Here is a 26,597-nt window from a genome sequence, read left to right as displayed (position 1 = left end):
GCTTAAAGACTAATGCAGACACTGGAAAACTAAAACATCCTGTGACCTGCCAACCACTTTGATCTTATTACCTCATTTCATGCAATCCTTGTACAAAAGAGCTCCTGACATATGACAGAAAGTCTGTTAATGTGCATGTGCACTGTTCAGTTATTCGTGTGGAAAGCGGACATTTGGCTCATTTCACTGGAATGCACTTATTCACGTGCTCCCGACCCCCATCACACAATGGGGGATGCATTCATTCTGCTTATGTGACAGTGATGCACATGCTTGTCTCTCACGTAAGGGGTAGGAAAAGAGAGATCAATGGTGTGCCTATCACACAGCACACTCAGATCAATTGATTGCTGCAAGTAGCCCTCGAGGCTCTCCACAAAAGCTGCTCAGTCTGTCCCATTGTAAAGACTGAGCACTGGTGTGTTAAGAAGGTAAGTAAACTAATCAAGAGGAAATGGCTGTCAGGAATACTACCTACTTTGAACGCTTGCACTGTTTCCCAGAAAGAGTAATAGAAAAAACAAGAAACAATCCCCTCCACCCCATCCCCCCCCATTTATCCTTACTGCAACACAGTATCACTTTGGTCTGCATTTGGATTATGTCCATTTACCAAGCTACTGAAATCAGCATCACTCTGGCTCTTTATGTTAAAATGAGAAGCGCTAGATGAATTCAGTATTGAACTACTTCCACTGGTTTCCATTAGCCAGAATATCCAGCGAATGATGTGTTCTTGTTCTGCAATAGTCATGAACATGTCTCAAGAAAAATTGGAATTTTTTAATATGATAACTTTTAGGGAGAAAAAAATAACCAAATTTAAAGCAAAAAGTAAGTTTTTAAAAATATCCCCAATTTAAAAAAAGACATTTTTCTCTTTTATTTTTACACCTGAAAAAATGGCCTGTCTAGCATTTACAAAGTGAAAGCAAACCACTCTTTGTTGCTCTTTTGGACAAGGAGATATTCTCACTACATTGAACAGGGTTAAAGATAACTGAAAGAGTTCAAGGCAAAACAGTATTTCTGCAGCTCTTAAGTGTTTTTCACTGACCTAACATGAAACTAGAACAAAGAGAATAGAATTCTCCATTCACAATTTTTACTCTGCCCCAATTAACATAGTAGAAAAAAACCAAACACCTAGATTAAAAGAATTAAAAGAATTAATAAAATGATAGAAAACCTTTTTCTAACTAGTTCTAATACAGATGGACTCTACTTGCATTAGTCACTGCAACCACTAAAAGCACAAAACAGCTTTAAAATCAAATACATTTATTGGAAAATATATTTGGAAACAAAAGGCAAGGATCACGAATTAAGGCAGTCTTAAAAAACAAAAAAATATTTACCTTGGAAAGAACACCTGTGCAATTAGGAAGAGAAGGATTTTGAGCTATGTGGTGGCTATAAAATTGTCTAATTACAAACTACATAGATCAGAAACTTCTCCTGAGAAATGTGCAAGCCAAAGGGCAAAGATATTAGCATATACTTGCATATTAGCCAATTTTTATCCCAATACCAAAGCCTTAATCATTTATTAATTTCAGTAAGCATAAAAAAGAACAGCTGACTTACTCCTCCATCAAGAAAAAAGAATTAATTGTGAATATACTTAGCTTGGCAGAATATTTCAAGGATGTAATTTAAACATAATGGGATTAAGCAACAAGTAGAATTCAAGTCTTAAAAAGAATGATATCTGAAACAGTAAATAATTCTAAAAGTATTTGCATACAGTACAAGAAGAGGCTAAGGAGGTCCTTAAGGGCCTGACAGAAGAAAAAAACAAAAACAGTGTAGATCATGTATATTGTATTACAGCAATACAGGAAAAACAGCAATCATCTAAGCCACAAAGGATTAAGAAAATCCTTCCGCTGTGTCTTAGTAGAACACGCCTGTCCCTTCCACTCCCCCTTCCTTCTCTCATACTTTGTCTCTCTTTCATGGGGACGATAGGAAACTTTAAGTTCTTACTGTTAAAACAGGACATCATGTCTTTGCACATACAAGCTAATAGGCAAAGTCTCAACACCACAAATGAATGAAATGTATTATTAGCTGAAGACTACATTCATTTCACTTCATTGTCATCTTATTTTTTATGATATTTTAAGGGTATTAAGAACTATAAGAATAAAAAGTATTTCAGAAAGGCATATTTCCATTTTCTTGTGGTACATCAGTATCAACTTTCTTTTAACATTTGAGCAGTTTCTCAACAATAGCTCCAGGGGTCTCCAGGCACAATTATCTTTTGACCTGGACTGGAGCATGCTGCAAGTAGGTTTGAAATGAATAACCTGCTTTTTAAATCATTTTCAGAATGTCTTTGACAGGCGAGTGAAGAGTTAATAGGACTGAAGTTTGTCAATTGATATGCAAAAGAACTGATATGCACAAGAACTGATGTGAGCAAAGCTGTTGAACAGAGGAGTTAACAGCACTAAAGAAGTCCACCAACCGATATGCGCAAGGATTGGTATGCGCAAGGCTGCGGAATGGAAGCACTGACAAGACTGAAGAAGTCTGCCACCTGGGATCTGCACGGACCCCCGGGGAGGGGAGAAGCGATACGGAGGTGTTGTGGTCTTGCCTCGCTAGCAGGGTCCTCCCAGCAGACAAACAGACAGTCCTGTGATTGTGAAACTTGCTAAAAGTCAGCAAAGGCAGTGTTTGCCCAGAGCCCCAGCCGTATGAAAAGAGACTTGGGAGCTAGGAGAGTTTGAGCAGGGACGGGAACGTGACCTGATCATCCTCTCCGGCTGGACCGTGAGTATTTTCCCCCCTCCCCTTTTCCTGGGACGCTGGGGTAAGGTAACTCCTCGAGGTTGAGAGCCCTCTCACTAGGAGAGTGAACAAGAAAGCTTTCAAGCAGGGATAAGCAGTGCTTCCAATTAAGAGCGCAGTAATCGACGGTTTCAGGTTATCCTTTCTAAATTAGTAACTGATGGTTTGGTGTTATCTTTTCTAAATTAGTAATCGCATTATTTTAATGGATGTTACTAATCCAAGAACTTGTGTGAGGAAATAAACATCTTTTTTATTATTATTATATTACTGTCTCAGTCGTTGCTATCGAACCTTCACTGTGTGACTGTGCGACAGTTTTGGCGTAGTCGGCAGGATAGGATAAGGATAGGATAGGATAGAGACTTAGTGGATACATAAGCTGGGGTAACCAGATAGAAACATTTTTGAACTATGTCGCTGTGTGAGTTATTGAGAAGGCACGGAAGCGGACCCTCAAGCTGTGGGATTGACTGGGCAAATGATAATTGGGAAAATGAAGCCTCTGTTGTGTGTAGGATAGAGGAAGTCAGAGGTAACCAAAGAGATGGGAAAGGAAAAGGTGGTATATGTGCCATCTTAGGGGCCTGTTTACTGGCGGCCCAACAAGCCAATCGGACCCATCAAAAAACTAAAGAACAGTTACAAGGAAAGGTGAAGGAGTGTGTAGATCTTGAAAGAAAATTGAAATTAGAGAAAGAGTGAAATCAGAAACTACAAAACAAGTTAGAACTCGTCCTTTCAACAGCAAGGAAGCCCCCCACAGCAGCTCAGATTAGAAAAATGTTGGTGGAGGACCTGGATGATTGGGACGGAGATATATGGGGAAACTGCAGTAGTTCAGAGGACGATGGTGATTTGTACCCTCCAGAACCCTCACCTCTGGATGTGCGGCCGGCTGTAAAAACCAAAACCGCAACAGGACCCCATGGGGGTAACGCTAGAACCACAGTTAGAACTACCCCTTACTCGGGAGACGAGATGGGAAAACTGCAAGAGAATTACTGCAGGCAACCTACAGAAACAGAAACTGAGTATTTGTGGCGGGTATCCTTAACAGGAGGTGATCGCATAATACTAAGTGAAGAGGAGGCATCAGGATATTGGGGACCAGGAGTTTTCCTGACGGGTAGAGCTGGGAATCGCTCTCTCGCCTCCCAAGTAGCCTATTGGGCAGGGGGACAAGACCCGAGGAACAGAGGAGAACCTTTGAGAATAGATATAAATACCCATAGTGAGCTTATAGAAGCCATACAAAAGGCAGCTTGTGTACAGCAGATATATGAGAGGGGAGCCTATGACGTCCCCATGCAAGCCCCGGTAAGCCCAAACAGCCTAACACCTTTAATACAGGGATACGAGATCGCATTGTAGCTGCAGAGGCACACAATCATAATAACCTCAATCCCCCCCCCCCACATGCCAATACCGACATGGGCGGATACCTTGTTAGAAGTGCATCGAACAGCGCAAGAGATGGGGATGGATACCAAACCACAGGAAAAGTGCATTAGACGGACTACTGCCTCATACGCCCCGAGGAGAGGACGTTCCCCACCCCAGGTGGCACGATAAGGAAATAGGAACTAAACAGGTAGACAGGGAGAAACGAAATAGATTGTGGCGACATGCCCTGGCATTAGGTGTCCCATGATCCACGCTACATAATCAGAAAACAGAGGACAGAACAGATAGTGAGTAAATTGGAACAAGTGAAAAGGGCGACTCTGCCATCTGCCCCACCTGGCTCACAAGATAGCAAACAAGAATCTAAGCCTAGTAACCCTTTCTCGGAGTTACGAGGAGAGTAGCATGATCTAAAAAACTAGGTAGTGCTGGTTGAAAATCAGGCCAACCGATCCGAGTACTATCAATAGCGCAGCAGCCTGAAAGTTTAGAACCCCGGATTGTGATTCTGGTTGGACCTAGAAAACACTAAGTTTCTTTTTTAATTGATACTGGTAAGCAAATACCAATTACCCTTAACAAGCCTTGCACCAGAAACAATACCAGGCTACCAAGATCTCCCATTGCAGTAGCTGAACCACTCACTGAAAAGTCTGACCTAAATGGAGTGTGGTTCACTGACACCTCTTCACACAGAAGAGCTGCGGGGTGGCAATCTAAACCCCGAGGGCCCCTTGCATGGGAAGCACTTGATGCCATGGAGAAAAAAAACACCAAATCAGTTCTCGGTGGATAATTCCTGATTATTAACCACTTATTCCGAGGCACCCCGCCTCGAGGAAAACATAAATGTGTTCTCTTACAGGATACCATGTGGAGACTTGTGTTCCTATTCCAGACAGCCCTGGTGACAACATTGATCTCAAACCCATGGGGCAGCAATGTCAATATTTGGGAAACAAAAGAGGAGGGAGACCTCATCCCTCAACCCTGAATGTAATTCAGAAGTAATCTTATTTTCAACATCACAAATCTCAGCTGCAGCATTCCTTACACCTGGGGTGGGAGTTGCTATGAACTATCAAGCTATAAAAAAGCTCCCATGTTCTTCAGCTAAGACTATCAACACCACTTCTGCTGCCTTATCAGCAATGCTTAAAGATGTGCAAGCCTTGCGTGCCAGTGTATTAGAAAACAGAGCGGCAGTTGACTATCTTCTTTTACAACACAACCATGGATGTGAAGAATTCAAAGGCATGTGCTGCTTCAACCTGAGTGACCATTTGACCCTCATTGAAGGGGAGATCACAAACCTTAAATGCATAGCTTTGGACATTAAACAGCATAATGATAACAGGTTTAATTGGCTGCAAAAATTGTTCCAAAATTTCAGACTCTCCGTATCAGCTTGACTCGCGTCAGGCTTACAAACTGTCATAATAATTGTACTCATGATAATCATTATATGTATTGCTTTTGCCTGCTTGAAAGCTTTAACATTACGCACAATCTTTGCTAAGGTAAATGCTTTAAACACAGGTTACTTGCCTTTGCAACAACAACACCAAACCCATGATTGTCCTTGAGGGGCAAAAAAGGGGGGGTGTACGGCTGTGACTCTGGTCACGGGGTGGACTGACAGGCAAGTGAAGAGTTAACAGGACTGAAGTTTGTCAATTGATATGCAAAAGAACTGATATGCACAAGAACTGATGTGAGCAAAGCTGTTGAACAGAGGAGTTAACAGCACTAAAGAAGTCCACCAACCGATATGCGCAAGGATTGATATGCGCAAGGCTGCGGAATGGCAGCATTAACGAGACTGAAGAAGTCTGCCACCTGGAATCTGCACGGACCCCCGGGGAGGGGAGAAGCGATACGGAGGTGTTGTGGTCTTGCCTCGCTAGCAGGGTCCTCCCAGCAGACAAACAGACAGTCCTGTGATTGTGAAACTCGCAAAAAGTGCGATAGTGCAAAAGTGCGACAGTGTGACAGTCTTTAAATAAGTTTTCAAGAAAGGTTATTACCTTTCTCCCTGTGTCTTTAGATACAATAGATACTTGTGTTTTTAAAGGATGGATTCTATTTATCACTGAGAAAGAATGTATGACGCTCTATGTCTACATGCTTTTTTCAAGATTAATACTCTACTGTTGTTAAGCTTCACATATCCAGTTGTCCATTATATAATAACTGGAGATGTGATGCTTCTTACATAGCTAAGAATAACTTTTGTAAATGGCTAATGCATGTCATCAGCTTCTAAATTTCTTCATCATAGTTTCCAGTGATGTTAGCTAGTGCAAATATAAACATTATGAAAAAAGAAGATGAAGTAGCTCATTGGTTTACTGACTTTAACTTCTAATTAAATAAATTTCATAACACTGGTGATTTCTACAGAAAGCATGTTTGCATAAGACACCATGTAACCCCGAATCTGGTTAGTTTAAGACAATGTCAGAGAAATTCAGGTCTGTGCACTGTGCCATCGCCTTTTAATTTAAAATATTCATCCAGGAAGTGGAAAATCCCAAAATCACTAACATTCTGAATCTGAAGCAATTCAAACTTGCATTTTCAGAGCCCTGAGTGCCACAGACACCAATTCTTGTTAAGCACTTCTTTGCAGCCCTTCTCAAATGGCCTAACTTCCTCCCATCCCTTTCTCACCTTAAATTTCCTCCCACTTCTCCTCATCCCCAAATTTCCTCTTACAAAATCAAGAAGCCACCCCACAAACTCTAACTTCTGTAAGCCTAACCTTTCTAAACCATACTCCAAACCCCTTTCTGCTCAAGATTCCCACATTACCATGTCATCCATCCAAACTCATGGACTGAATTCCTCTTGGATGTAGCGCTCGACTTCTCCAACTCTACTTGCCCATGCACTGCTATTATCATTGCTACTCCACTATTACTACTACTGCTGCTGCTGCATCTCTCTGCTTGCCTCCTCTACGACTTCTCTCACCTCAACACATGCTCTTCCACTGGTGAGTGGCACACAAAGCTTCCTATTGGCTACTGTGGCTTTCCCAGTATTAAAACTGCCCTAGCCACTGGTCGGACAGGGATTTAAAACCTAGATACAGGTCTGTGTTTACCAAAATCTGTCTAGAGAGTACCCTAAGGGCAGAAGGCAGAAAATACGCTTGTGAAAAAAACGGATGTATGGCATCTATATTATTATTGAGTCATTACAAAAATGTGCATAGCAATATGTGTGGTCAGATTCTGTTCAACACATTTTGGGGGTTAAATAGGCTTCACCTCTTTCATTTCCCTTCCTTTTTCTTGTCTCAGAGTAGTTGCTGAAATGTAGACTTTTGATATAAAACTGGCAGATATAACCTATTCAGAAGTGATCCATTTTTCCTTACCTTCTCTGTTTCTCTATTATTCCTTGCCATCCCCTCTCTCTCTGCGATTCCTCTAATGCATACTATCTCCTCCGTAACTGTGTTTACCTCCAGTTAGTAGGACAGATGTGTATGAGATTGCAAAGGAAGAGATTAGATTTATTTAATATAACTTAAACAAATATTTGTTTTGCTTGCTCCCTCCTTTGAATTAAAGGGATTTTGCTGCACCGCACATAACCCTGACTCACTTCAAAACAACAAGTTTATTTCAGAACCTCTCCCCCCTACCCCGCCAAAAAATTAATTTAACTATTCATTTGCATTTGATTCTTGAAATAGTTTGTAACAAAAAATGACATATACTATTAACATCCCTTTCTGAACATACAGAGCTTAAGTAGTGAGGAAAAAAACACTGCTGTAGAGCAGGAAAATGTTCTAACCTCAAATTCACTGCTTTCTTGTTTGTTCTAACTGCTGTCACAAGGCTTTATATGCCTTTTAACCCATTGTAAGCAGGGAATGTTCTAATCCATTGCAACACTTTTGTTAAAAAATTTTGCCTCTACAGTTGATAATATCCTATAGACAAGAGAAGACAGTATTTCTTACCACCCCTTTTTTTTGTTTATATAATATACGTTGCATTAAGTTAATGAGGAAAAGACAACACCAAGTATGTTACGACTTCTCATAATTGCTAATTTCCTGTCATGAAGAATTTGCTTTGAGCTGTAAAAGAATACAAACTCCAACTATATCTCACCTCGGTATTTAGAACAAAGCTATAGACAGGCATAGGGGCAGGAGGGCATTTTACCTTGCAGCACGGAATTGTTTCAGTTTCTGCCTCTAGCTTTCAAACAAGATGGCTCTGCACTTATCAGTTTATGGGTAGAAAGTCCAGTCACATGAACTGAAATAGAAAGGTGGAGGGGAAGAAAGAAGGACAACATTGAAAAAGATTTCTTCTTGATATACAACTTCTACTCTGTTTCTTGAAAAATAACTTATTTCACATGAGGAAATAATACAGACGTTTTCATAATAAATATACATGATTAACCAAGATATTAGTTTTAATTTGTTGCTCAAGATCGTGTTACGCTTTTCAAATGCTAACGACTTTGCATCATATTCTTGGAAAACAAGGATGGTGCAAGAATATCAAGTACATTTCCTCCTTCACTACACTTTACGCATTCCTGCATGATACCTATATAGTAACTTCTGAGAAACTGTGTTAAAGACACCTTTTGTAAGCATAACTTCAGACCAGTCATCTTCAAACTTTTCCATTGGAGGTGCCGACTTATTTAGAAATTCTCTCTATATTAATATTGTACACCACACACAATCCTATTTTTCTTGCTATGTATTCTTTCAGAAACTATACATAGACTTCCCAGGAAGTCCAAGAACTCCAAGATGAAAATTCATTCAACTTTGTCAAGTGCTACCTAGTTTATGTATTATTACCCTTCTCCTCTTGCCCTCCGTCTCCCTGGCCCATGTATTTATTTTTAACAAGGAAACTGAAGAAGAAAAAGAAAGATGCATGTCCAAAGATGAGTAGACAGCTGGTGCTATTGAAAGTGAACAGAGTCCAAGTCTTACACACTAAATACAAAATAAATATAAAATTTCATTTCTCTTCCAGGCATAATATTGAAACTAACTGAATGACTGGGGGAAATAAAAACCGAACCAATGCTTTTAAAGAGCTGTCTAAATACAAAGCTTAAGTTAAACCTTGCTTTGAGAAATCAGAAAAGCTTGTTCAGAGTTTTTTTCCTGTGATTTTTTTCCTCTATTTCAAGATAACATACTGCAAAATCTTTGAAACCATTTTAAATTGCCAACCTTTTCTCTCTCAGATACAACTCAGAAATGCTAGCTCTATATCATACCTTCATAAAACTCTGCAGCTACTGTCTTGCAGTTGTTAAAAGCATTAAAAACAGCAAATCAAAGCAACCAAATTTAAAAAATCTTGTCAACATCCCACAAATAAAGAAACAGCCAGTTTTTAATCTCTGTGATAAATCATATTTTTAGAAAGTACTGAAAAAAATCACTTCATATAGACTTAGGAAGCAGTACAAGAGTTGCAACATCCACTGAGGAAACTTGATACTTTACCTATTTTCTTATCTACATATACTGAAACTCTTCAGGGACATATAATAATAATATTTATTATTTAAATTAAAATTTACAGTGTATATTATTTGCGATAAATTTTATTAAAATTAATTATTAAACAATATTAGTAATTCAAGAACTTGTGGTGATGTAAATTAGAAGAAAGCAATAATAAAACAATTATGTTTGCCTAACTATAGATGGAGTGAATGAACAATAGAGCACAAGAACGCAGACCTGGTCATGAAATGAAATGCAGGCTTGTATGGCCTAATTAACATGACAATTCAAGCCATTTGATATGGTAAACCAAAAATGCAGCATAAAAAGACCCCATTCATTCTAACCACCACAGTATGCAAAGAAAAAAAAGAAAAAAAAAAGATGAACTAATGAGAGAAAAAACAAACATTCTCCTCCTCCTCCCATACAAATTTGCGCACAGAACAAAGATTGAATGGAGGTTTTTTTTGCTTGGGTTTATTCTCCATGTTTGATTAGAAATCACCAAGGGGTGCTAAAGTGACAATTACTGAATGGCTTCAAAGAATCAGTAGGATTGAAAATTTAGGTGCTAAAAGGAAGGTATTTAGGCTGTGGTTATGCCAGTAATGTAGTCTCTAATGATTCTGAATATATCTGTTACTTTAATAAATTACAGTATCTGTTGTGACTAACATTTTTTTTTCATATCGATATGAATGCAGAGCCCTCTTCTGGTTTGATTTGCATATTTGTTACAAACATTGTTTTTTAAGACGCTTTGGTCTTCAGATTGCTAGCTGGTAGTCAGTATCTATTAGTTCATACATAAACATCCTTGTATACAAAAGAGTTCAGCTCTTTGAATGGGTAGAGGAAATTATTTTTGAAGTATTGCTTGGGAAAAGGATAGAAATATCCATGATCAGGATCCTGTTATCTAGTGGATGGTGGCTGCAGTGGGGTAGACCTTTTGCCTCAATTCATCAAAACATCTCTGCTTTTAAATGTTTGGGCTTAAATGTAACCATACAAATAAATGCCCACCTACTTGGGGTAGTATGTAAGTCTACATGAAAGCAAAATATGATAAAGAACACTGCTATACAGGACTGCCTGTATGTTGGTGCATCACATCTAAAAGCTTATAAGTTTTCCACATAATATAAATGAAATACATTGATAACAGAGCTAAAAACTGAGAGAAGCATATTTGTTAACTTCTTATATATTTGCACTATTTTAATTTCTTTCATGCTGAAATCCATGGAACATAGATGGCTAATTTCAGAAGATAGTTGAGAAAGTCACAGACACCTGGAATGAAAAGACAGTTTTGCTGTTCCTAGGGACTTTGTACATACAAACTGGATATTGATTGTTACAGGATATTTATTCTGTAGCAAACCTTCAGTGAAAAAAAAATATTCTTTACAATCTGATCCATTCATTCTTCGTCTTAGTCCAATAACACCATTAAGAGGTTTCGCTGTAGGAATTCTGTCACCATCTATTTGCCCGAAAGAGTATAAGTGAATCATTATATGAAATGATTTTGTGAAATTTTTGGATTGCAGAGGACTTTGGGATACGCAATTCTGAGGAAGTTGCAATGACTTATGTATGGAACTCAGTAACATGTTACAGCAATTTTGACATTTTATGTAACGGCTGTGCTTAACTTTAGTTAATTATAGAAGTTTAACTGGAAGAAGATCATATTGGCTATGTTCATACAAGGAGAAAGATCCAGGTTTTGTAGCCACTATTAGCCTTAGTTTCTGACTGTCAAATAATGTTTGTCCAGGTTACCTGAAGTCACACACAGAACAAGATCTTTAAAGAAAGAAGGGCTTGACAAGACAGGAAAAATACATTTCATTGGATGTACTTCAGTATAGTTCCTAGATGTGATGTATTTGGAAAAGGCAGATGATCATGAAGGTCCCCAACATTTGTCAGGTCTTTCAAGAAGCAGCAGAATCCCAGCTGAATGAAATATTTGACAGTTGTGAGTGGCTTACTATCATATTTCCAAGTTTTAAAAAGCTTTAGCGCAGACACCAGCCCAGAGGATGCTGGGAGAGATTCAGTGACAAGAGTGCCACCTACTGACTGAAGCTCTATGCTTCCTGGAGTACTTGGGCTTTCTTGGAAGTTCTGCAACTGTAGAACACAGCATAACCCTACCTTATTTCATGACGGGAGGGCAAGATGGCACATGCTACTTAATTAGGATACATAGCCATCTTAATATTAGAAATTTGGTTAATAGCTTTTGGAAAGCTGCATTAGGCTAATTTTTCCAGATTCACCAGATAAGGACACAGTTGTAGGCCGAAAAAAGTCAGTTAAAAACTAATAAAATTATGGAGCCAGGTTATCAAACCTAGTTGTTAATACTTAGTACTCATTCCTCACAGCTTGTAGCAGCCACTGGTCTAAATAATGCACACAACATTTTTGAAATAATGACAAACCAATTAATTCTGGAACAGTTTCTTGTAGATAGCTGCCTCATTAGCCTTGCAAGAAAACTTAAGTCTTTCATACTTAAAAAAAAACAAAACACAAAAGACCTTTCAAACTCTATTAAGAGGTATTAAGCTCTTGAAATGCTATATATGTTGCCACTTATGTCTTTTAATAGAGCGCAACATTAACTACTCATAATTAACGCAAATCTAGATTGAAGTGATCCATAAAGAAAATGTTAAGTTGGACATGTGACATGAAAATAGTTTTCAGCTTTTGAAAGGAAACAGTAGATACTGACAGAAACAAAAAGAAATATATGGTTCAAGTAAAGAATGTACTCATAAAATAAGTTTGCTTGAATTCTGAACTACATCTGCAGTAAAATAAAACCAGATATACCAGGCTTTAAAATTCATTTTACCACTGACTGTAATAGCATCAGTGGCTTCATATCATTTCCAGTCCAGAATGTGTTTGTCCGCTGTTTAACAAATAATAAGCTGCTAGCCTTTTCCCTCCCCTTTGCTGAAATACACTGCTGTGATAAAAGTCCAGAGACATTTTTCAGTAATCTACATATGCAGTAATATTCACAGAACACTCAGCTGGTAATTTGATTGACCTCAAAACAGCCTTCCCATAACACAGAGAAAGGCTCCAACATCGGCTCCATTTCTTCACCATTTAACTGCTACAAGCATTTCTTCCTCCTGTGAACTACAATTCCTACACTCCTTTGTCTCAAGGAAGCTTTGGCACTAACTTGGTTTTTGCTGCCACAATAAGCTCTGCTTTGGAGAGAATAGGGTCAAAGGTATAAGAGGGAGAGGAGAAAGCCAAAGCATTTGGCTTGGTACAAAATGGGGAGAAACCTGACTAAGCAGCAGTCGTGACACATAATACATAGGAAATACAAATCACTTATTAGCGAACAAAGTTAGACTATGACAAAACAGTAATTTGGTTCTTATGTTAATTAAAAGGAATGCTGTATCTGGGGCTAAGAAGGTAGCCTATTAGTAGAAAGTGGCTTTTCTACTTGTCACTTCTAAAATGAGTGGCTACAGAACTTCACCTGAGTCTTAGACTTCTTAGGATACTGAAAAACTAGAGTCCTGAAGAGCGACCATAAATTATGATGAACAATTACAGGAATTGAGTTTAAATCCCAAAAGAGACTAGAGGAAGAACACAGGCTATCCAGGCAGAACAAAAGATTCAGTGAAAGTTTTAGATAATTTTAGGTAAATGCCTTTCTTGGACATTTTAAGTATATATAATTCTGTCTCAGTGCAAAGACTTCAGCTAGATCTTGAAAGTCTCTTGTAGTCTTACATGTAGTCTCGTGATTATTATCACAAGAAGTGGAAATCTAGGAATCTTTCAATCATGCAGTGTCACTGTGAGCATTCACTTTACAAAACGCAAGAGGAAATGTCTGGGATGCACTTAAAAGGTGGAGCTAGCTGGCTTTCAAAAAACAAACAAACAAAAAAAGGCTCTCACTGCCTTGACAGCCCTGGGACAACAATATTTCCTTCTAGGTATCCCTAATATATCAGTATCTACAAGTGTGTTTCCTGTTTTAAAAATGATTTAATGAAAGCAAATATGTTTTATTGATCTCCTGCTAAATAACAATTGTTTTCTCTGAAAGTATGAAATAGGAAATAAGTTTACATTATTTTTTTCATACATTCTCTCAAGGCATGTAAGCATATGCTTAATTTAAAGTTGGTAGACAACATAACGAAGGGAGTATTTCCTCACCCCAAAATTAGTCATATAGATTTGTGCCTTACGTGCTGGCACTCACAAAATATATTCGATGCTGGCAGTCAGCAACACCACTGTTTTGCAGTATACTACCAGCATGTGTTTGTGTGAGTGAAAGTGTAGGGAGGAAGAGACAGCAGTAGCTTCAGGAGGGAAGAGAGAAATTTCCAACAGGGAATTAAGACTCAGTTAGGAGGCAGACTAACTCCAGCAGCTAATGAAAAATCCCAGGTTCCCTAGTCAAGAACTGCCTACAGATTTAACTCAGCCGCATACAGGCTCAAAAAGCTAGCTAACGCTGCTTGGCACTGCCACCTCTACTCTCCCTTTCCCACTGTTTCCGCTCCCAAACCCAAGTTGCTACTTCGTATGTTCCCATGCAGTGTTATGGCTTCTATGACTAGACAGACCTAGCTACTCAAACTGTGAGAATCAATGCAGAAAAAGCATCTGCATTGTGGTACTGTACAACACGTGGACTCCAACAGCCTCCCTACACTACCCAAGCTGATGATATGTTTACCCCTAGTCATGTAGATATACCAGCCTGAGTGTCAGCTATCTTAGTTATCTCTACTCCACCATTAAGGGTAGATACAAGATTCTAATATCATGTACACAAAGTGCGCAGAGCGTGAACACTGAGATCTGTATATTCAACTCTCCAGCTTGTGGCATGCTGAATGGGGAACATGCATATAACACCTGAATCTGGAGCAGCACAGGTCAGTGGCTCAGAGGGCTTGTGACCCAGAGAATAAGTCTCTCTCTCTCTTCTCGTTCTGGAGATAAAATTACTGCAATCTTTGAAGGGGTTGAGCTTAAGAATGCAAGACCGAAAGGGACCACTGAAGGGTCACTGCATTCAGCTCCACCCCTATTGCAGGCAATGAAGTGATAGATGTCTAGCTCAGAAAGGTTGACAGAACATGCATTCCACGTGTCACTACAAATACAAAATGCTTCCTATGATCTGTAAAAACCAAGCTACAGTAAAAAACAACACCAAAAAAGTAACACTCACATGCAGACTAGAAAGAAAATCAAAAGCATAACTAGTATTTTAGGTTCCTGCAATAATGGAAAGTCAGCTAAATTAAAAAACAAAACAAAACAAAACCTTGGAAATGATCCTACAAAAGAAGCCCATATCATAAAGGAAAAGCAAAACAAGAGACAATACTTCAAATCTCACCTGGGGATGCATCTCCTTCTGCTCTAATCCTTCTGATAGTTTACAGCTAAGCAGGACCAGCCCATTAAGCACTTCAGGATTTCAATGGTAACTACACTGCTAATCATCTGCACATTTCTTCCCACAGCCTGTGTGCAGCCAATATTTTACTGGAAGGCCAAAAATAATGTTAAAAAGCTAATTCAAAAGCCATACAATACAGAGGAGAGAAAATGACTTTTGCTGACTTTAATGGCAAGAAAAAATGACCCTGAGGCATGATATTAAGCCTCAATTTTCTGACTTCAGAAACTGTTCATTCTGTTGTACAATGCTTTCAATAAGTTTACGGATTTCTACCTTAAAGCATCTTAAATATCTTTCTTTCTTGTCTTGTCTTGTTCTTTCTTGCGTGCTTGGTTGGTTTTTCTTTAATTCACCCCTCATCACTGCTTAAGAACTTTATTATAGTGCTTCATCTAAATTTATTGATGACCAATGTGTATCTTTTTAATGTGTTCTCCTGCACCATAATACACCATGTTTCCTTCCTTTGTAACTAACTCACTTGTACCTGGTGGCAAGTACCAAGGTCCAGAAAATACATGGCTTGCATGCCCAACTACATAGAAGACCCACATTATTGATGAAGGTAGGAGGATAGACTCCTTTTTGACTTACTATGTATTAATAAAACATGTCATGGATTAGCAGAGGTATGGTGTTATTTCACTGTCTTAAGCCCTATATGCTCATTTTCCCTTCTTCAACAGTAAAAACATGAACTGAAACAATAAAATTCACTTAATTCACATTCTTAAGGTGAAAAGCTCTTGTTTGGTGACATCCAGCATTGGGAAATGTTTCATTTTCTAAGGGCTTATCAGGCTCAACTATAGCAATTGTTGTGAATCACAGATGATACCTGAATTAAATTACATTTAACTATAAATCACTCCAAGTATTTCATTACTAATAGTGGGTTTAAAAGCTGTTCACGTAAATCATTGTGAAAGCTTCTAAATTACTTGATCTATTCAAGTCTTCAGTATTTGGGGTTTTTTTTAAATATTCAAACCAAAATGGGCTATAATCTGGTTATCCTCTTTGCCAAGGTGCCTGCAGAACAAGAAAAATAAAATCAGTCATTTCAGCATGAAACACAGTGCATGATGTTCCTATCAATGCTATAAAGAATATTTTAAGTGAAGCTATGTTCCAAGAACAGTGTGAAGTACTGAAATAGGAAATTGAAATTTTTGAGTCAGGTATATTACTCAGGAAAACACTTGTGCATATTCTGAAACTTTTACTCTCCAGCAAAAGAACTTATTAGCTTAAATTTCAGTGATGCAGAAAAGTTTTTAGCTTCAAGGGAAGGAAAATGACAAACATAGTATGGTTAAAAAACCCAAAAAATTATTTGGATTGTGTACCAAAAATGTGTTGCATACCCAATTTCATGAACCTGAATATTTTCAACTGATGTCACATGTAAGAGCAATAGAAATAAAGTAATTTTAACATATTATTAGAAAGGCAAATAAAATAGATATTTGGGGTATGAACAGTTAACGTTCAGTCATTAAAGAGAACTGAACATCCGGCATGCATACATACCACTTAACACCATACAATGTAAAACTCAAGAAAGATTTTTTCATCTGCTTTGGTATGTTCCCAGAGAGAAAGCTGGATTCATTAAAAAAAGTACATGAAGTTAATTGCGTCCTTCAGACTTTGCAGAAATCAAGACTACTTGCATGATTGCATCTCAGTAACTCAAGCTCACCTTCCTCAATAAGCAGACACCAGGTTAATAGGCACAACTTACTATTGGTTTTACTGGTCATTGCACCTCCACCACACAATATCTTCCATAACTCAGAAGTTACTAAAATAGGGTCCTCACCACTTAAAAAAGTTTAAAATAAACAAAATTAAAGTAGCAAACATAAAAGGCAATTACACCATTCCCACACCTCAGCTTGTTTTCATTCCTTCTTAAAAAAAGAAAAAACAAATAGTACTGCTCAGATGTTTGAGACAAATATTTAAGTGAGCTCCAATGAAACTTAGATCAGCAGTGTCACTTATTTGTGCATCTGAAACTATGGTCCACTGTGCGTTAGAATTTCTGACTTTCACCCTATTTTGTTCTTTTAGTAAGTAGACTTAGGCACACTGAATAAAGGTAAACAGTTTGTCTATATTGGAAAGCTTTTCTTGTGTTTGAATGCAGTTTGAAGAATTAACTAAGCTAACATTATACTGATTACAACTGATGAGCCAGAGTAAAGCAAGGCAAATTGAGGTCATCAGCATGTCAGCTAACCTGACTGTGTTCATATGCGCACAATACAATTTGTAACACAGACCACTTAACACTAAAAGGGTTCATCTCATGTAGGATAGTTCCGTTTTGTGTTTTTGTTTGTTTGTTTTTTAAATAGGCTGTCTTTAGGATTTATTTGCCTTTTAAACACTCAAAAGCCTTGCATGTGCCTGACATTCTATAACATGCATTGGCTGTTCACATTCTAAAAATGGTATGGTGTCACCTCTCTTTTTTTGGTGGGGGAAGAGGGGGAGAAGGCATTTTATGCTTTTCTCTAACTAGATCAGTGACTCAAGATATCTGTCCGACTGATATAGCTTTTTCTTGTCAACAAGTATAGATGTTACTGTGCTAACAAATACAACTAAAGCTAGATTTTTTTATAGTAACTTATAATTAGAAAATGAATGCATCTACTTCATGTACTACTGCCCTACAACCTACTCTCTAAGAAACCTTTGCCACAACAACTTACACTCTTACAGTAGAAACGTATTCTGAGTACTACTATTCTAAATATTGAAATGATTATAATGATTTTTTTCCTCATAAAAGATTTGCACTTTTTTTGGACATACTGTATTTGGGATTTGAGAATTTTTTTGTCTCTAGCTCTGCTCCCAGGTAACTGAATTACTAGAGAAACTAACATATGTTCTATCTGAAACAAAGTTTGAACATTGTCTTGTTGCACAGTATTTATTACAGAAGCAAAATTGCTGTGGGCATTCTTAATACCCATATTGTAATGTCAGACAGTTACAAAGAAAAACTTGATCTGGAAATATAGGACTCATTTTTTTTAAACTCTGCATGAGGACTAATAGACAATTATCCATGACATTTTAAGAGACATTTAAGGCACTGTGAATAGTCTTTTTCCCAATCTAGACAGGTAGGGCCTAAGCAGCATTATTAAACACAGTCATTACAATATAAGTAAAAACAAACAACCCCCCCCCAAAACAAACAAACAAAAAAATCAAACTCAAAAAAATTTTGGTTGAAAGAAAAGTTTTATTATTAAAAAAGTAAAGGCCGTGGATGTTTCATCTGTTTTCTTATTTCCAAGACTAGAGGAGGTACAAGGATTTTCCTTCCAGATTTCTCACAAACGTATCATAAGTTTTTATTTGGGGCGGGGGGATAGGCTTTGGGTGGGTGGGGAGATAAGATCTGTAAGAAGGTTAAATTAAAATTCTCATATAAACTGTAGAACACCCACAGTTAGGCCTTGAAAAAAAAAACCAATAACTTGCTAAAATGTTGAAATGGCACTGTGCAAGAAAATGAATTGCTGCAGAAATCTAACTACAGAGGAAAAGAGAAAGGACTTCAGTTATGAGAAGCCACAACTAACCATTGGTTTTGGACAGAACTGCACAGCCGTATAAATCTTCAAGTCACCATGTCACCTTGGGAGTCTGATGTAGCTGTTTTCATGTCTGCTTCTGCAACTGATGTTTCAGGCTGTAACTGCTGGTCTCGATGCCCAAAGGTGAGTTACCTGCATGGAAAAAGACAAGCAAAAAAGGAAAGACTGATGAGGACAGCCACCTCAGCCCCTCACGACTGCTGAGTCAAAATGAGCGGGTAGGTCTATGCAGGCAGAATCTCCTTCACTTCGGGAACACCGTGGTTCGTTTCTTGAACTTCAACAGTCTTCGACGGGGGGGGGAGAAAAAAAACACACAACAATTCACACACTCAACAACTGGTAAGAGGATTACTTTATGCTTTCCTCATAATAAGTTTCACGCGGGCTTGAGCCCTTTTGTTTATGGCTTCCAAGCAACTACACCACCAGTAATTTTATATCTTGTAAATCCCAGTAACTCTAGGCACGCAAAGTATTGGAAGAAAATGGTGCCTAAAATGCTAAACCGAGAGCAACTCCACACTCCCTCCTATAAGCAGCAGCAAATGGATTTAAAAAAAAAAAAAAAAAAGAACTTCACAAGAAGACGCTCATGTGAACAAACAGAGGAAGGAAAAAAGAAAAAAAAAAGAAAAAAGAAAGGGGTAGTAAGGCTTCTCTGTGCTGCCAAGACCTCCCCCTTGGCCGGGCTGGCTCTGGCCGCGCCGGCCTCCCCGCCGCGCCGCCCCGGCCCGAGCAGCTCAACGGCTTTCCTGTCAGCAACCGCCGCGGCCAACTGCCACGCCGCTCCGCTCCGCTCCGGCGCCGCCCCCGCGCCGCGGCCCCGGCCCGGGCCTCTCCTCCGCTCCCGCTCGGGTCGGCCCGCCGCGGCGGAGCGCGCTTGCGCCGCCGCCACAGGGGCTCTCAGCTGCGGCGGCCTCGCCATGTCTGCTCCGTCCCGCTCCTCCTCCTCCCCGGCCGCGCTGCGGCCGGCCACTCACCTCATCTTTGACATGGACGGCCTGCTGCTGGGTGTGTAGCCTTCGCCTCCTCTCCCCCCCCTCCGCCGCCGCCTCGCCGCCGCTTCCCCGGCGCTGTGAGGGGAGCGGAGGGGAGGGGAGGAGAGGGCAGCGGCGGGGCCGGAGCTGGAGGCGGCGGGGGGCGACACCGCCTCCGCGCCGCCCCTCCGTCCAGGCGCCTCCCGGGCCGGGGCAGCGGGGCCGGGCTCGCGGCCCCTCGGCAGCCAGCCGGCCTCCCCTGGGCCGGCGCTATTTAAGCCTGAAAAATGGGCACAAAGCAACAGGGAAGGATTTTTTTTCCTCCCTCTCCCTCCCTTTCGCCTGAAGTAACAGATCCGGGGATGAGGTTAAAAGAGGTGCTTGCCCTTAACGGTAGTGCCGTGACTGAGAGGAGGACGGCCTTCGGGCGAGGGGAGGTTGAGCGCGGTTAAACATTTGGGTGTAGGGCGTGAGTTTCCAGGAGGTGAGAGGTCCGCGGGCCGTGAGACTGCCCTGACTCTGTGGAGACCTGTAGAAGACAACCGAGCAAGTCCAGTATCAGGAGGGTTGCGTTTGCTATGCGAGGTACATGAAATAGTCTGAAATATTTTCAGGCGATGCCTTCAGTCTCCAACTGAAAAGGCTCGAAACCGTCTGATACAGTCATCTCCCAATTTTTGTGTTATTAGACTTTTATCTTGACAGGGATATCCTGAACTCTATCAGCCCTGTGCGGCACGTATATTGACTCTTGATATCTGAGTAGTCAGTGTGACTAGAAGAGTATTTAAGCCCGTTGTTACTTATTTGTTGAACCAGAGCCTTCTGCTGCCTGTAGTGTAAGGGAGTGGTTTTTTATGTGACTTGGGTTTTGAGATAGTCTGCTTGTATCTTAGCACAGGCTGCAGCTTTTGGTTTGGGTAAATTCTTAGCAGGTGTAAACTTGATGCGTGTGCCTTCCTTCTGCAAAACTCAAATTGTTGCACTTTCAGGGAAGACTGCTTGTAAAGTCTAAGGAATGATTCTGTTTCCAAGAAGTGCCTTTTTTTCTCTCCTTCACGTGCATAAAGGAGTAATGGAATTATTCTGCTTCCAAGAAATGTGCACTTTTCCATCCTTCACCTTTGTAACAGGATGAAAGAAATTAGGATACTATGTTTTAAAGCAAAAATGGCTTTGTTTGCATTATCAGGAATATTTTCAAGCATTTGGGGCCTCTGATTTCTTTCTGTTTGCTTCAGCTGTGCTCTCAACACACTATGCAAAGCAGTAATATTAAGATGAGTCGTTTCCTTTTGATTTCATTTTCAGTTTCAGTACTGGAGTCTCAGATAGCTTGGGGTTATGCTGAGTTATGCAGAACCAATTATTTTTATTTCATTTTTATTTAGAATTTTTTGTTTTCTGTTTTCAAGAAAGCCTTTTTAGTCACTACTGGTATTTTAAATATAATTTGAAAGCCTCCTTCACACAGAATGCTCACCTGAGCAGAAGAGTCTGGCTGAGCAATATGAGTATTTAGGCCTTGATAGTAGGAATACATATGATTTCTGTATCTGTATTAAGTGAACTTATTGTGCATAAGTATTTACAAGCTTTGATTTTGGACAGCATTCTAGGAACTAAAGAGATTTTTCTGAGATGCAATCCTGTGTCTATTTAAAATTTTCTGTAACATTCCAAGGAGGAAAAAAAAATAATGTAGGTTTTGAGTCATGTTTAATTCTCCAAACTCCTAGGGCTCATATAGTGAAGGAGCATTAAAAGTGCCCTAGATTATGAACTGTACATCATTCTGGGAAAGTAACTGTAAAGGATCCATAGTTCTTGGACCTAAGCTTGCCAAGATTGCAATACTCAAAGTATAAACCTACTTGTTGCTGTTATTAAATTTATCTACTTTAAAGTACAGCTACAGATAAATGCTGTGACACTTTCTGGATTTGTTCAAATAAAATACCAGACATAAATTATGGCATTTTATGTGCATATATGTGTAAATATATATATAAAAGGTACTTAGGTGAAGAGTTTATGCTTGCAGATCTAATTTATTTTTCTCCTTACGCATGAGGCATCCTTCAGTCTGATAAAGTATTTGTTGTGTCGTAGTTCTATTCCCCTCGTTACTTATGGATATGATTTCTTCTATTTAAAAAGTTGCATTGAAAGTGTTGTATTTCAGTAATTTTACAGTTGTGGTGAAAGCCCTAACTATATATAATTGAATTTAAAATACTGTAAGTGTCTTCCAGTACAGAGTCATAAAGGGGTACCACCTTATGACTTTTGTAAGGTATACCTCCTTTTAGAGGACTTATACTATGTTTCAACCTCTAAAAGCTTTGAGTTTTGTCACAACTTTAACATCATTTTTGATGAATCTGTTTGCTTTATGACGTGAGTCTTAGGAGCAAAAAAAGGTGTTGGGACTGTTTGGAATTCCCCTAGATTCCTAAATGCTCTATGAAATTTGCAGTAATTTTGGGAAGGGAGTGAAATAGGGGACACACACCAGATATATTCTGTCCTACCCATCTGCTGTAAATGTTCTGAATGAGACAAATACTTATATTGATGTAAACCTATTAACCTACATTACAAATTCCAATTCTTAATTTTTTACTCTGATTCTTAATTTTCTTACAATTTTTTTTAATGTATCATGTAATGTGCTTATGGAGGATGATAAAATGTATTACATACATGTTTCTAGAAGCCATATAAATGTGCATAAAATTACTTATTTTGAAAGAGAAAAATCTAAATTTTCAGTAGTGGATGTTTAAAACTCCACCTTTATAATCTTTTAAAGTAATTCCATAGCTGTGTATATTTTTCAGAATCAGAACTTTAGGCATTGCAATTATTTTCACTCCTAAGCAGTGTGTAAAAATATGTCACTGATTTTGGAAGTTTTCACCTAAACCTTGCCAATTTTGTAGAAGGAATATTAATTGATCCATAAATGATGGAAAATTGAACTTTTTAAATTGATCTTATGTAATGTTCCTTGAACTTTTTCCCTATTGCTGACATATTTGCTTCTGATTAAAAGTATAACATAAGAAGATTTGAAGACATTTATGAATACTTTAAAATGGTGAGTGTAAAATCCTTAAAAGAGGGCTGAGGCACTTACCAGATTCTTGACTTTGGAAATGGTCTAAGTGTTATCTTGTAGAACCTACATCCATAAACTTCAAATGGATACAGCTAGGCCTTATGAAAGTGTTGCTGAGTCTGATCTTTTGTGACTTTATCTTCCCCCATCTCTTTAACATAATTGAGTCTGATTAAGTTGCCCTTGAAATCCACCTTGGTACATCATCTTCAACTCACTAGGGAGGTTCTTGCCCCTGAGCTGCCAGTGGAACTGCTTCATTCCTTTCTGTTGGAGTCCCTCTGTATCATTATATGAAGCGTTATCTAACACCTTTTTGTTCAGCACTTAAAAGCAATGTGGTTCCCCCTCTGCAATTTTCTACTTTTGTATTACCTCCTTTTTGCCCTTGAGCTGCTGGACGAAATCTTAGTCTTTTTGTCCATCTTTCCAGTTGCCAGGAAATCAGCACACTGGAAAATAGTACCCTCATTTAGTAAATAAAATATGTGCACAGCACCTGTAGACAGTTTGCCATTTAACAGGTAAAATTAATAAATGGGTTATTTTGTTGGAAACTCCAGCAGTGCATGAACTACAATGGAATAAACTGTCTTTATATGCTAGTGTGTTGCAGTTACATCCTGTCACATTATACATATGCAGCAAGATTTAGTTAGGTAGTTTAAAAATGGTACACACTTCACTGTGCAGTATTACCCCAGAGAGACAGGAATAACTAAATTTTAATTTTTGTTGTGCTGCTGAATACTTTTTTTTTTTAAACAGCATTTTTACAGTATAAAGTTGCCGCATGCTCTCCTAGAGCAAAGGTGATTTGAATCCTAACAATAAATGCTCAGAACTTATATAGTAGGTTATTCTTATAATGCTTTAGTCTTTGCCTACAGAAGTATACTTTTCTAACTACCAGTTTATAGCATAATTAAAACTACCTAGGTATGTGTTTACCCTGCACATACTGTACAGAGATAGCTGGTTAGAATAATAATAATAAAAAATAGATAAAAAGTTAGAGATCTTAAATACCTGAATAGTGTTGATACAGTTTTACTGTTCAGGGCATGATGTTTCATATCTAATCCTGGCATCTTTGTATGTAAAAATGTACAAAAATAGCACGGAAGATATGGAAAACTGTTGAGTTTGTACATGATATGCAGCTAGGGTAACAGGCCCTCTAGGATCTATCTTCTCAACATAGTGCATATGTTGTCTTTTGAGCTGACAAGTGTTTTGTAATTGTAGATGATAGCTTTTCAATGTCAAGTGTTCATTATCATCCAGTGACTCCAAAGGGTAAAGATGCATTTGGGATTTCTTAAAACTGAGTGCCTAGTCTTGTGTCAGAGAAAAGGATTTTGCCATTTTCTCCACCCCCACTTTTCATCCCATTAATTTTTCAGCTGGCTGATATGATTATCTGTCTTCAGTGGCTGAAATGGAATTGTTACTGTTTTGTCTTTTAATAGAATTATTTGGTGTTTGAGTGTACAGACAAAAGAAAATAATGAAAAAAGTAACTAACATCTGGTCGCATGTAGTTGGTGACCAAATACAATTAGAAATACCTTTGTGGAATCATCATTGGGACTGCTTAAGCCACTGGCCAACAGTCTCAAATGTTTGGAAAGGGGTTGGGAGAGTGGTGTGTTTAAATATAAAGTAGACTTTTGTATAAAGTAGACAAAAATACTGTTTAAAGGTACAATGTACACTGAAGGGATTCTAGCAGTTCCCAGAAGATCAGTGTTTAGAAGAATCAGTTCTCAGCTGGACTATCTGATTCTCTCTATTGCCAACTTTAATCAGTGCAAGTTAATGGATTTCCATGGATTTCTGCTGCTATACATGGGAAGAGAGTTGGGCCAATACAGTTCTATAGAATTCCTGAACTGTAAACATCACTCTGATTAGAGCTTCTTGAATAATGGCAGAATTAGGTCCTATGGTGATGCTGAGAGGCAAAATGGATTTTCTAGCTGGAATGTTGAACTGATGGAACTATAGACATGGCATGAAATGAGTTCAGTAACAGTTTTTGGAAAGTCCCTCTCCAGAACCTGTGTTTGGAAAAAGAAGATGGGAAGCTTGAACGAAGTTTTTGATCAGTGAGTTTTTGAATGGTAACACTATATCTGAATTGTGCAGCAATGGTGTACACCTCTGAATAATCTGAAATTGCTGATGTCCTTAGAAGCATCACATGGCTGTGACTCGTGGGTCTTAGATTAACCATTCTGTTTGAAGTCTGAGTAGTTAATCATTCCCTTTTAGTAGATAGGATGTTTCAGCTGTAAGTAAGTTACTTGGTGAATTAATGAGCAATAAATAGCATTTCAAAAGGGAATGTGAGCAATTTCCTAACCAGGTGTGGTTTTACATTGAATCTCATGATTGTCAGCAGTGAAGTTAGTTATGTGCTGTGTTTTTCTTTGCTTTGTTATTCCTTTTTTTTTTTTCCTGATGCCAGAGAGATTTTCTCTATATGGTGCATGAGAATCTTGTGCAGTCTTTAAAAAAAAAAAAAAATCCTGTAGAAGGATGAATATAGGTGCTATGAGGCATAAGGGAGGAATTAAAGTTCTTAGACAGCCAGGTTTGGTAAAAATTGCCCTATTTTGGCTACAGAGGAATTTGAAGAAGACGGTCAGAAAATGTGTAGCACTTTGCAACTGGCAAATCTAAGAGGGCAAGACATTGTTCTGTACTGCTGAAAGTCAGCAAAAATGAGCAGCTATTGCTAACTGACAGAAGAACACCACATGGAATTGTGGTAAAATGAAAAACTAAGGTGACCCAGATTTTGAGTAGACTACAGCACACACTTCTGAAAACCCAGCTGGCAGTTTGGAATGGAGAATTATGCAGGGCACACATGTAAACAGTCTTTCAAAACTCTTAACATCTTCAATTAAGCCAAAAAAGGCAGTTTATTCTTGTTAGGAATTAATTAATAAGAAAAATAGGAAGGATGTTTGTCAAGGGAAAAGATGCCTTGTGTGAACTTATAAAATTAATAACCAGGAGCCTGCTGATCATAGTGTCTGTACTATTAATGACACTTCATTGGGAGGTACCTCAAATTGACAAATAACTTCCCAGAATTTAGTGCAGAAGGTGGAGAAACTGCAAGTGATTTTTTATTATTATTATTTTTTTAATCTTTTCTGTCATATGAGCATAGGATGACTATGGAAGATTATGGAAATAAACCACCGCCTAGCTAAGTAGTTTTAAGGGGGTTTCTTCTCATGGAACATTGGTCCACCTTCTTTGTGGAGAGTGGAGCTAAGGAATTTATAGGTCTTCTGCTTCAGTAGAAAGTGAGTTGCACTTTGTAAGATGAGCTGGTGGAAGAGTCGGAGGAATGCTGAACTAACAGTACAGGGAGACTGGAAAATATCATGAATGAATGCAGGATGCTTAGGGGTGGAAAAATAAGCAAGATGCCAGATCTTTAGTTGTCAATACACCAATGCTATCAGCCTTGGTAAAAAATAAAAAGAATCAAAATTGCCATTTAAACATAAATATGATTTAGTTAGCATTGCTGAAACCTTGTAATTGGATGACTTGTGGTTGGAATGACAAAAAACCCAGCCCCAACATATACATGGTTATACCTCATGTAGAAGCTAGTATTCAA

The 26,597-nt window shown here is 38.7% G+C and overlaps 2 protein-coding genes across 19 annotated transcripts in view; one reads left to right on the top strand and one right to left on the bottom strand.

The window, feature by feature from the left end:
* The window catches only part of STS (steroid sulfatase), a 148,469-nt gene extending 128,423 nt beyond the window's left edge, over positions 1–20,046 (bottom strand). For 7 of the 16 annotated variants that reach the window (XR_010884106.1, XR_010884111.1, XR_010884110.1 and 4 more), the window contains exons 1-4: positions 19,828–20,043; positions 18,830–18,976; positions 15,153–16,250; positions 8,397–8,492 (exon numbers count right to left, since the gene is read on the bottom strand). The gene's annotated coding sequence lies outside the window, so the exon portion shown is untranslated. Of the gene's footprint in view, positions 1–7,594; positions 7,682–8,396; positions 8,493–15,152; positions 16,251–18,829; positions 18,977–19,827 lie in introns of all 16 variants that reach the window. The other 9 variants (XR_010884107.1, XR_010884109.1, XR_010884112.1 and 6 more) reach the window with 9 other exon arrangements.
* Positions 18,984–26,597, top strand: part of PUDP (pseudouridine 5'-phosphatase) — a 79,762-nt gene continuing 72,148 nt past the window's right edge. For 2 of the 3 annotated variants that reach the window (XM_067296282.1, XM_067296288.1), the window contains exon 1: positions 18,984–19,858. In XM_067296282.1, the coding sequence (XP_067152383.1) occupies positions 19,333–19,858 (526 nt within the window). In that variant the 5' untranslated portion in view covers positions 18,984–19,332. Of the gene's footprint in view, positions 19,859–20,298; positions 20,410–26,597 lie in introns of those variants that run through there. The other variant, XM_013951008.2, reaches the window with a different exon arrangement.

The sequence above is a fragment of the Apteryx mantelli genome, chromosome 1, assembly GCF_036417845.1.
Source record: "Apteryx mantelli isolate bAptMan1 chromosome 1, bAptMan1.hap1, whole genome shotgun sequence".
NCBI lineage: Eukaryota > Metazoa > Chordata > Aves > Apterygiformes > Apterygidae > Apteryx > Apteryx mantelli.
Note: the sequence above shows the minus strand (reverse complement) of the source record. Positions and strands in the feature narration are given on the sequence as shown.